Genomic DNA, 12,435 nt, shown 5'->3' on the forward strand with positions numbered 1-12,435 from the left:
GCACCCATGCTCACAAAGGAGTCCGATACGCTGAGCTTCACCATGTAGTCGAGGATGGCATTGCTCTGGGGCAGGGCCAGGTATTTGTGCTGCCCCAGCATCTCGATGAAGCGCAGCACATCCTCCTCACCTGTGGGGTCACAGATCAGGGTGAGAGGGAGCACGGCAGGGACCTCTAGGGTGACCGCTGAGGCTCCAAGTAAGGATGCAGAGTGCAGAGTGGGTGGGTTGTCTTCAGGGGACTCAGATCTTGGGTCCCCAAGTCCAAGTGTGACTCTTCAGCAGGGTCAGGGTGCTGACAAATCACCGGTGGTTGAACCTGACCACTCTCTATGCTGCCCCAGAGTCCAACCCATTTTGGCCCCTGCCAACCTCCTGGAGAACAGAAGTGTTTACTTGTCCACACTTTACATCAAGAGGCAGGAGACTTTGGCGGGAGAGTTGGGCGGTGGGATCTGAGCTCTGGAAAGGTCTCATGTTCTGGCCTTCGTAGGGAAAGCCAGGAACAAATTCCACAAGTTCTGAGGGTCCATCCTTCAAGATCCCTATTCTCCATTATCTTCTGAGACTGAGGACTTTGCTTTTAGGATGATGTATCATCTGCCACTTGACACCTACAGCACCTGCCCCTTCATTCTTGCATAACCTGGAGCTGGCGGCTGACACTGCTGCCTGCAGCCCCAGCAGCAGAGCTTGTAGAAAGGCGGCTTCTTGAGCCTCGTGCCAGACACGCTTGAGGTCTTCTCTGTAATTTGAACTCTCGGGAGACAGAACTAGTATCCTCTAGAACACCACATCCCAGTAGGACACCCCAGCACTTCCTACAGAAAACCTCAGAATAGGTAGAAGAAACCACCTGTCGGCTCCTCAAACCCTCCTCAGGCTTTGCAGAATCCCAATGTAATCCACAGGCAGCAGCCTGGGTCCCGTTGGGGTGCCTCACTTCTTATCCCCCAACTGCCTTCCCCTCTGTATTTTACACGATCTTGAGGTGTCAAGTAAGCAAGCCCCTTCCCAGCCCAGGCGTCCAGTCTCCCTGCTCACGGGTTTGAGATCCGTCTGGACCATGATAATGGTGGAGTGCAGGATTTCACTCTTCCTCTTCTCAGACTGGGTCACTAGAGAAAAGACATGTGTGCAGGTGCGTCAGTGCCCTCCTCCTGTCTCTGCTGCTTGAGAGTGAAATAGAATGGGGGTGAGGTAGGGGAGGTTGCAGTCCCTGGTTCAGAGGCCAGGGCACCCCAAAGCTTAATCCACCATCCTTCTTCTTCAGACCAGACTAAATACTGACCTAAAACAATATTTTCATCCAGCTGGCACTGAGCCCACCCATGCAAAGCCATCTCTCCAGCCAAGCTGCTCTCCCCACGTCTGCACACCTCCCCCATAGAACTTCCACTGCCATCCTGCTTCACTGTGAAGCCTTTTGTAACCTGCCACTTGGAGAGCTCCTTCCTGCTCCGGGCACGTCTGCACAGAGCCCACTGTCTCCCGACTGTCCCCTGCTCTGCATTTCTGCTGCACGTGGTCACGCGTGCCTCCAAGCACCCGACTCTGCGGTCTTGTGTCATTTTGTTGGGTGCACCTCAATTCCTCCCTCAACAGTGAGTTCCTGAGACAAAGATTGCGTCTCTTTGTAGTGTGTTTTCAGTGCCTGGCTCTGTGCAAGGCACACAGCAAAGGTTTAACACACACTTGTTGAAGTTGAAGCCCGTTTGCAGAATGTGATCCTAGACTGACCTCCATAAAACCAATGGCATGGTTGACGTGGGTGGAAATGCCTCATTTAATATTTTCTTAAAAAAAGCCCTGGGGCCTCCCTGGTGGTGCAGGTGTTTGAGTGCCTCACTGTGAAACAGTCAGCAGCCTCTGCAGCATGGGTTCGATCCCAGCCTGCCGGCAAGATACCCAATGGCACAGCAGACTCTCCTGATCGCCCTCTGCTCCCCTCAGCAGTGTATTTCGTCAGTCTGCCTGTTTTGTTGCCCACTCTGTCTCTGGTGAATCCTGTCACCCCACCACATCCCGCACATCGAGCCATCTGGCCTATCTTGGTTCTTGTATACGTAATAAATATTTAAAAACAAACAACCCTGGGGTCTCCCTGCTGGTGCAAGGAATTAAGCACAGCGCTGTGAAGCGATCCACAGCCTCTGCAGCATGAGTTCGATCCCCGGCTAGCGAGGGAACTGCCCACTTGGCGCAGCAGATCTCTGCTGTCTTCCTCGCTGCTCCCCTCAGCAGAGTATTTCAGTCAGTCTGCCTGTTCTGTTCCCTGCTCTGTCTCTGGTGAGTCCTCTCACACAGCTCTGGCCTGTACCCCAGTTCTTGTAGCATAAATACATAAATCTTTTTTAAAAAATGATATAAAAAACCCTGAGGCAGGCTTTAGTTTCACCTCCACTTTTCAGATGATGACTAGAGGCATGGAATAAAAGTAAGCTGCCCGGGTGTGTATTCCGACTGGTGTCAACCCATCACATTCCCAGTTTCGACTGTGCTTTTAACGACTCTAAGGGACTGTCGCTCAGAGAAAGGAGATGAATTGGAAAGAAGACCCTCCAGGCCAGGTCCAATGCACACTCACCCTCCTGGAACAAATCCATGAAGACTTGGAGGGCGGATGCCACCATGTCCGGGTCCCTGGTTTCCATGGTCTTGCGTAACAAGAACACCACCTGGTCACTGTACAGCTTGGCTGTCAGAGGGTGCGAGTGCAAGGCAGTCAAGGGCATGTTTCCATGGCAGGGGGTAAGTAGAAGGAACTCATGCTCACGAGCAAACCACTGATGCAGGGAACTGGAGAAACTGGGTCCATCAGGTGAGTGAAATGAAGCAGGAGGAAAGAGAGCCAGTGTCTACCCGGCATTTGCCCTGTGCCAGGCCTGGGGTACAGGCTTCACCTGGCGGGAACTTGGCCTCTCTGCCCAGGCGCTCCCACAGTTCTGACACCACTTGTGAGCATCAAAGCCTTAACTCCAGGGTCGGCTTTTGAGCTGGGGCTCATGAAAGGACTCCACTCCGAGGTGAAGGGGAGGGAGCAAAGGAGGTAGGGGCAGAGCAGGCTTGTGCTTTTGGGGACTCATTTCATTTCAGGCAGTCTCCCAGGGCTGACTTGGCATCTCTGCCAGCCGGACGGAAGCCCCACCCCAGGGCCAGGAGGGGTCCTGAGCACCCACCACCCACATGCCTGGCCAGGGGAACAGCACTCACTTAGGACACTGAAAGTCCTCAGGACGAGGTGGCTGTTCTGCACAGAGTGGGGGTCTGCGGTGTTGACCTTTACGGTCAGCTGTGGGGAGAACAAAGCCATGAGACATGAGGGCACCAAATCAACAGCCCTGGTGCAGGGGGGGATACCAGGGCCCGTGGCCGCGACCAGTGTGGTGCTTGACCATCAGGAGAGCAGGAAAATAGCACCCAGGACGCCACAGTCCCAGCTCCCAGAGGACAGGAGACAAGGGCCACAAACTAAATACACGGAAGGTAACACCTTTAGGCGAATAATGTTCAATTGTCCTGTTCTTACGCGCCCACTCCAGTTTATGCCTCTGAGAATTGGGGTACAACCAGAGGCTCTGACATTTCCCACAGGTGGGATGGAGTAGGTCGAACCTCCTGCCTTTTCCCAGAGTTTGGGGGGGGGGGCAGCAAGGCCTGTCTCCTCCAAGAAACCTACGGAAGGGGTCCTGCTCAGCTCCTAGAGAACACCCCACTCCTGCTCAGAATCCAGGCGCCGCCTATTGCGGGGGAGCCCGAGAGGGGTGGCCCAGGTCGCCACCCCAAAGACTCCCGAGCCGCGTGGAGGACGGCCCCAGGGCTGGGGCCCATCTCCGAGCAGAGAGCAAGCCCGGGGCTCTGCTCCGCTCTCACCAGCCTCAACAGCATGGCCGTCAAGTTCTCCAGCTGGGACTCCAAGTTCACCCCTCCACAGCCGCTGAGAGCCAGAGAGTCCACGAGCTGGCAGACACACTGCGTGGGAAAAGGAGGGTGTCAGCACACGCCGGCCGGGCCCTGGCGGCCTCCGGGAAGCCCTCTCTGCTCACCTCCGTGAGGACTTCCCCAGCCAGCGGCGTGTCCCACTGTCCTCGGACCCTTGCAAGGAAGTCCCAGGGTCTCGTTCCTCACAGCTGAGTGCAGCGATGGTCTGCCCGCCCCACGGGGAGCACCGGGCTCAGCTCATCTCTTTCCTCCCCCTGAGGGATCACGGCTCATTGCTGCCTGATGCCCAAGGTCTCGAGAACCATGATTTCATACACTTTGTTTTTTTCTTTTTTTAAAGACTTATTTATTTATGCATACAAACCTGGGGTACAGAGGTGCCGGGGGGTGAGAGGATTCACCAGAGGCAGAGTGGGGAGCAGAACAGGCAGATGGACTGAAATACACTGCTGAGGGGAGCAGTGGGCGAGACAGGAAAGGTCTGCTGCACCATGTGGGTTGCTCCCTGGCCGGGGATTGAACTCATGCTGCAGAGGCTGCGGACAGCTTCATAAGTTGCATCTTAACCCCTTGTGCCACCAGGGAGGCCCTATTTCACACACTTTGTGGTGCTTTTTGTTGTTTCAAGCAAGATGGTAAATTTGGCCCCACTTACTCTTTCTGCCATAAGCAGAAATCCCTCTGCTAGATTTTCAATATTTAATATTTCCTGCTCTTTGGTCTGGCTGGTGGAGCCCCAAATGTGCCCACCTTTCTCAGCTAGAGCTGGTTAATGCTGGCTGATCCAAAAAAATATTCTATGGACGGATAAATACATACATCACGTGCAGTAAAAGAAGAGGAGGGAGAGGAAGAAAGATCGTTGAGAAAACATTTCTGATGTTAGTCGAGATGGGATAGATCTTGACCTGACCTCACCTGCAGACCAGAAGCACTGAGGATGCAAGTAACATCCTCCAACCAACTAAGTGTCCACACAGAGCAAACCTCAGTTCCAAATGCATATAGACCTTACTCTACAGCAACATGCAGACATGTGGCAGGAGGACAAATACATGAGAGACAGTGGTCAGTGCGCTCATGGAGAAAATGCCGAGCACATGTGTGGAAGGGCAGCACTTCACATCCCCAGGAAAGGGCCTCTGAAGTGGTGGTGCAATGGTGGCAGTGAACTCTGGTCCCTGGAAACTTGAGGCTAATGGGTGTTCCACTCCCCAAAAAAAATTCCTCCTTTTGGAAATTCGTAAACGCACATGAGCATATTCAGCAGTTATGAAAAATGTGCCCTTAGTGCCTACTTTGAGGGTATAACAGACCAACAAATCCAACTGCCATGCTCAAAAATCCATTCTATGTTACAACTAAACCCAGATTCCCACAGATTTCTCCCAGCCACAGCCTAAGGATGGCAGGTCCAAGAAGACACAGCCATTGTGGCAAGACATGGTGCTTTTCTGATGGGAGATTTTGGCCCAGTGACTCCCTGATGGTTTTGCTGAAATGCTCTCAAAACAACACTTCAGGGCCCTCCTTGGTGGCTCAAGGGATTAAGCCTCAGCACTGTGAAGTTATCCGCAGCCTCCGCAGCACGAGTTCCATTCCCTACAAGGAAGGTGACCCACATGGCGCAGCAGACCTCTCCTGACGTGCCCGCTGGTCCCCTCAGCCGTGTATTTCAGTCAGTCTGCCTCTCCTTTTCCCCATTCTGTCTGTGGTGACTCCTCTCACCCCCCCCCCCACACCTCTGGCCTATACCCCAGCACTTGTATGCATAAATGAATAAACCTTTAAAAAATAACAAAATAAAAACTACACTTAAATACAAGATTTTCCTCTCTTCTTCCCATCCTTCCTTCCTTCCTTCCACACCCTTTCCTTATCGTCAGATGACATCACAATCTGATGCTCTCCCAGCTTTCTCCAGATCCTTCTTGGCTTGCCCTCACAAGCCTTCCTCTAAGGTAACTTTCAGACCTCTAATTCCACGTTGACATCTGCTTTTTAGAGGACCAGCCAACTTGCATAGTGAAAGCTTTGAGTTCTAGTTAAGAAATTTGTTTCAAGGCCTCCCCTGGCGGCACAGCAGTTGAGGGCTGGGCTGCGAACCTCTGCAGCACAGGTTCGATCCCCCACCGCCCATGAGGGTCCCACATGGTGTGCTGACTTCTCCTGCCACGCCCCGCTGTTCCCCTCAGCAGTGTGTTTCGTCAGTCTGCCTGTACTGTTCCCTGCTCTGGCTCTGTTCTGGTGAATTCTCTCACCCTCCCGCACTTCTGACTGTACCCAGTGCTTGTATAAATAAATAAATTAAATCTTTAAAAAAAAAAAAGAAATTTGTTTCATTTTAACTCAGTGTTTCCCACCCATTTGACATAATGGCACTTCTTTTCATTGGGCTCCACATTAAAAGTTGGAGAGAACTTGGTTTCAGACATACCCTTGAAATGCAAGGAAAACTGAAAAACAATCAGAAAACTTAGACTCTGAGTCTTCCACTCATAAAAACATCTAATATTGGTGTCACATTTCTATGTTACAATTCTGAGATGATCCCCTTGTGTGCATACACCTTCTCTCGGTTATTCAATCAAGCACTGGTGTAGGGGTAGATGTGAAGGCATTTTGCAGCTATACTTAAGGCCCCAAATCAGTTGAGCTTAAAATGGGGAGATTCCCCAGGTGGGCTTCATCCAGTCTCATGAACCTGATAATCTAGGTCTAAGGTCAGATACAAAGAAATCAGAGAAAAGCAAAGCAGCTAATGGGTGTGACTGAGTTCCCATAGAATATTATTCATCAAACAAATTGAAGGCCGGATTTGGCCTATAGGTCATCCTTTGCCAAATGCAACACGAAGTATTCATAACAATAAATACGGACCGCAACTGTGGACTAAAGTTTCCACAGTTAAATGTCCAACTGTGGACTAAAAACAGAGAAAATTCTACATTCTACTAGAACCATAGCTTCCTCTGTGACCATACTGCAGAGTCATCTCAGAGGTTGGAGTCAGCAAAACAATAACATCTGTTTGCTGTGAGGAAAGCCTGAGGCGAGAAGAAAATTCCACAGACCAAGTCCACCCATCATGCTTACTAGTTGCTGAAAGAAAGAGCCTGAGATAATGGCCTAACTGCACCTTACTGCATCTATAGGGGCATGTTCTAGAATAAGAAAGTCAGCTATCCATCTTCCACACAGACAGCTCTAAGTTGGCTTTGTAAGATAAAGAGATCACTTTGCAAAAAAATAAAGAAATAAAAAAAATAATAAAGAGGGTCCTCCCTGGTGGCACGAGGGGTTAAGACACAGCACTGTGAAGCTATCTGCAGCCTCTGCAGCACGAGTTCCATCCCCGGCCCACCAGGCAGCTACCCACATGGCGCAGCAAAACTCTCCTATCTTGCCCGCTGGTCAGATCTGCTGTTCTGCTCCCTACTCTCTCTGGTGAATCCTCACACACCCCAGTTTTTGTATGATTAATAAATAAATCTATAAAAAAGGAGAGAGGTCACTTTGCACTAAAAAAGGACTTATTCTTGATCATTAGCTAAGAAAATTAGAACCAAATTATACTGAAAATGATTGAAATTAAGTAGGTGTATTTTTTTCTTTGGGAAACTGAGAGTAAACCATAGAGACATATTCTCATAGACTCCCAGGCCTCGGTCCTCAGTTTGGCTCTGAATAGTCTCCTTAATAGACTGCTCTTTTGATGAACCTTTGAATTCACTTCACAGCAATGATGATTTCAGGCAACAGTCTCACCCCCACCCTACTGACCTGGGAGATGTAGAAAGGTGTCACATGGGTGAATAACATCATCAGCCAGCGGACTAACTGGTTCACTTGGTTCTTGAGTTTGGATGGTGCAATGAGGAAGAAGAGGTGGCCGGCAATGACCAGAGCTTGCTCTGCCTCCTGTGCCCAGGGAGACACAACGCACAGGCCTCAGCTCGGGGAGGAAGGCGGGACAAGCCCTCAGGCTTGGTCTTAGCTGTCTTGGTATTCCGAGGGCCTAGCACACACTTGGCATTCAGGGTCATCAGGAAATTACTTGCATAACATAACTGAATGGACAGTGGAGTTTTTTTGACTGTGCCCTCTCTGGACAATGGGAACAGGAGCCTGAGGAGAGTCACTCGCCTTTCCAAGAAAAGTCTGGAGAATTTATGTTCCCTGGGCACAAGATTCACTTCTTCAGGGCCTCCCTGGTGGTGCAAGGGGTTAAGATGCAACAATGAAGCTATCCACTATGCTGCAGTCACTGCAGCATGAGTTTGATCCTCAGCCAGGGAGCTGACCCACATGGCACAGCAGACCTCTCCTGTCTCGCCCGCTGCTCCCCTCAGCAGTGTGTTTCAGTAGATCCACCTGTTCTGTTCCCCACTCTGTCTCTGGTGAGTCCTCTCAGCCCCGCATCTCTAGCCTGTACCCCAGCTCTTGTATATGTAAATAAATAAATCTTTAAAAAAAATCACTCTTCAGCCCTCACTGACCCCTGCTAGCTCCCACTCCCTCCTTTACCTTGGTCTTCATGGGCCAACGGTTCAAGAGCACCCGGAGAGTATAGTAGGCCTTGATGGACACTGCCTCCTGTGTGATGTCCATCACTTCATCAGCGTGGGCGCCCAGATCCAGATGCTTTCGGACATTGACGACCAATCCACTGAGTGCTGTGTGGGAAGCAGGGAGTTGGCTGCTCAGCATCCTTCTTTTGCCACAAAGGGCAACATACATACATGTGGGCATAGTCTTCTCATCCCAACACTAAAAGGGCCTCTGGCATTCTGTTCCGGGAAAGACCAACCCACTCACCACCACCACCACTACGGTTATCTTGCCTTCCAACTGCAGCTGATCCCCCCTGCAGGGGTGGGAAAAGTGATTGAGACTGTCAACCCCACAGTACCCCCATCGAGCTTGGTCCTTGCCCCAAACCAACCATCCTCACGAAAGGTCAGATGGAGAAAAGGATCTGTTCGCACCTGGCCTGCTTTTAGGTTTGTTCTCTCCTGCACCTTCTCCAGGTTTCTGGGTCCACATTCAGAAAACCCAGTCTCTTCCTGCTCTTCTTTCCTCCATCCCTAATTCCCAAAGAAGTTTGCCCAGGCCCTCCTACCCCTCACCTTGACATAATGCCAACATGTCTTCCTCTTCCTGGGTCATCCCCAGAAGGCGCAGGATATGTTCCCATGTGGTGCCAATGCAGTGGGCTATACCTGAGAGGGAGAGTACAAGAAAGACATTTCTCTTCCAGGGAGGGAGTCTTCCGGCATTACTGTAGAAGACCTTATTGACTAGGACACTGATGACTAGGGGCCAGGAGCACTGGGTTCTGCTCACTAGCTCTGCCTCCAAAGAGTACGGACAACCTGGAGTGAGTAACTTCATATAGCTGAGCTTCTGGGCCTCCCCGGTGGCGCAAGGGGTTAAGACATAGCCTATGAAGCTGTCTGCAGCCTCTGCAGCATGAGTTCGATTCCCCGGCTGGCCAGGGAGCAACCCACATGGCGCAGCAGACCGCTCCTGACTCCCTGCTGCTCCCCTCAGCAGTGTACTTCGGTCATTCTGCCTGTTCTGTTCCCCACTCTGTCTCTGGTGAATCCTCTCTCTCCCTGCACCTCTGGCCTATACCCCAGTTCGTCTATGCATAAATAAATAAAAATAAATCTTCAAATATATATAGAGAGATATATATTTATATAAAATATATATAATATAGATATATATATATTATTATAGATATATATCTATATCTGAGCTTCAGCTTCCTCCGCTGTCAACAAGGACTGCTATACCTGATGTGACTACGTCACAGGTCTGCTGGGAAGATCAGCTCAACAAGGCGTGCTAGCACAGCAAGCGAACACAAGGCCTTGCCACAGCCTGCGTACACACACTGCCCTCCAAGGGCCCTTAAGGAAACCAAGGGTCGTGCTATCTGAAGTTGGCGGGATTCGTTCAGGAGATGCATTTCTGCCATGGTGTGCCCTGTGCTTGCTTTGCAGCCAGCCCACATGCCTTTTCATTTGGACGCTTGTGTCCAGCAGGTCAGCTGACGTCCCACAGCCTCTCCTTAGATCCAACTCCAAGTGGTCAAGAAGGGGCAGGGGTGTTATTTGTCCAGTGACTTGACTTTCCTGCCCGCTTGGTGTTGGAGGGAGGGAGAGGGGTGGGTGAGGGTGTGTCTGCTGTTACTGGTATCTGTGCCAGGAGGGAGCCCACATGGCAAGGCTTGGGCTCATCCTGCACAATAATGGATGTCAGCAGACAGACAAATCAAGCTATCGCCACAACCTACACACACACACTGCCTTCCAAGACCCTGACAGCTGCACAGCTTCAGGGTCCCCTAAACAAAGCATCCGTCACTTACTCTTCTGCTCCTTCCCACCACAGTTGAATGGGAGCATTCTCATCTGTCTTTTCCCTCCATCTTCATTTGTTTCCAAGTCATTTCTCCTGTCCCAGTCCCCTCTGTCCTAATATTTTTCCTACTGTGCCACTCCTGGTCAGCCTCCCTCCTGAGTGCTCATCAATCCCACAGGAATCCTGGCTGGTCTCCTCCCCACTACACACCCCCAATTGCTCAGTAGAAATGTTCAGTGAGAGGAGGCAGGAGGATGGACATGACAGCACCCCGCCCGTGACCAAGTCCTCAATTCAGACTCACTCTTCCACCACAGGGATCCATACCCGGGCAGACGGTGAGTTTCCCAACGGCAACCAGGAGGCTTCTGGGAGGCAAGGTGTACAGATAAACTCTGTCCCAGAGTTTTTCAGTGATCATTTCCGGATGGTAGGACCCTATAGCCAGTAGGACTGCAGTACATTTCTCCTCCAATTCTTTGGATGGCTTCTGAAAAGAGGAAGACTAAATGTCCCAAGGTTAATCTCCAAGATGAGTCCCCAGGCTGCTGAGAATCAGCTTTGGTCAAGAAGTAATTCTCTTCTATCCAAAGGGAAGGAATTTGGACCTCCCAGGTGGTGTAGGAGTTAAAGACACAGCACTATCAAGCTATCGGCAGCCACTGTGGCATGAATTCGATTCCCAGGGAGGGAGCCGGGTGCAGCAGACCACATGGTGCACCACATGGTGCAGCAGACCTCTCCTGTCTCGCCCACCGCTCCCCTCAGCAGTATATTGCAGTACATCTGCCTGTTCTGCCCCGCACTCTGTCTCTAGTGAATCCTCTCACCCCCCCCACTCACCCCATTTCTTGTATGCATAAATAAATAAATCTTAAAAAAAATAAAAGGAATTCACCTACCCCACCTACCACCTTATCCAGTGTTCACCTTTTCAGTGATGGAGCACAAGAGCATCTTAGAGTGTGAGGGAGCACAAGAAGACAAGAAATCTCTGGCTTGTGTGTTGGGGTAAGAGTTTGGATCAAGGTTCCCAGATCAGGGAGTTTCCCATGCAGCAGCTAGTAAACCACCAGGAAGGTGGGTAGATTGTGGAAGCAACTTTACAAAGCCCCTAGCAGGTCAAGGTTTTTGATGAGAGATGGGTATGGTAAGGAAGGTGAGTCAACAGGAAGAAAGATATCTATAGGTATATAATTACCCTAGAAAAGGAGATACCAGATTAACCCAGCACCAGGAAAGTCAATATGGAAGTATGTGGGTAGACTGTTAAGCAGAGTCATGAATATACAGTCTACGGGGTTGGGGGGGGACTAGCAGACAGTTGGGTAGATTAAACAGGTTAGTAGATCGAGATGGCTGGTGGAGTGGCAGTAACAAAAGGGACTGTCTGCCCAGGGCATGGACAGTCTGAAGACCAGATCGGACTTTGAGGCCAATAGCCCAAATCCTTCTCTCCTTTGCATCTCACCTTTCACCCCTTCATTCCATAACAGTATCTGCATTTCTGTCTAGGTCACCATTCTTGGGATATATCCAGGGGTGAGATATGGGTTGTAGCAAACTGTCAGAAGCTTGAGGTACTCATATTCCAGGCCCCACTTAGTTTCTAAGTGCAATTACCCCCCACAAATGAACCTCTGGGTTCAGACCTAGGATTCTCTTTTCCCCCAGATCCCTCAACCCAGAGACACAGGCTCCTCACCAAGGTCCTCAGATACTTGATGATGACATCTGTCACTTTCTGGCACAGTGGAGGTGACAACTTGTTACTCGTGATTTTGATTTCCAGCATCTTGAGGGTTTGGAGGATAGCATCTGCTGACAACTATTGGAGAGAAGGGACTCAAAAGGAAGGAAAGTTGAAGGGTGGAGTTGTGAAGACAATAGCAATCCCTGGTAGAGCAAGGCAGAAGAGGAAACCTAGGAGAGGATAAAGCTGGACCAGTGGTGGGGAGGGGCGGAGCAATGGCGGCGAGGAGACGCTGCGAGTAAGATCTCCCATTAAAAAAAGTGAATAGGGAGGAAAGCGGCAGGTCCCAGTGAGAACTGGGACACGGAAGATAAACGGGTGACGCCAGCGAACTGCCGCGAAGAAGAAAGTGGCCATAAAAGAGGACT

General features: G+C 50.7%; 1 protein-coding gene across 1 annotated transcript; it reads right to left on the bottom strand.

Moving 5' to 3' along the window:
• Positions 1 to 939: 939 nt before the first annotated feature.
• On the bottom strand, positions 940 to 12,142 carry LOC119250655 (uncharacterized; the record flags this gene model as incomplete). Its single annotated transcript, XM_037518317.1, has 9 exons — positions 940 to 1,118; positions 2,588 to 2,698; positions 3,214 to 3,292; positions 3,874 to 3,972; positions 7,726 to 7,863; positions 8,470 to 8,618; positions 9,072 to 9,164; positions 10,642 to 10,804; positions 12,020 to 12,142. Coding segments are annotated over 9 exons (1,134 nt in total), but the record flags the coding sequence as incomplete, so codon positions are not given.
• Between the last annotated feature and the right edge of the window lie 293 nt (positions 12,143 to 12,435).

The sequence above is a fragment of the Talpa occidentalis genome, unplaced genomic scaffold (genome assembly GCF_014898055.3).
Source record: "Talpa occidentalis isolate TD23 unplaced genomic scaffold, MPIMG_talOcc4v2.1 talOcc4.1752, whole genome shotgun sequence".
Lineage (NCBI taxonomy): Eukaryota > Metazoa > Chordata > Mammalia > Eulipotyphla > Talpidae > Talpa > Talpa occidentalis.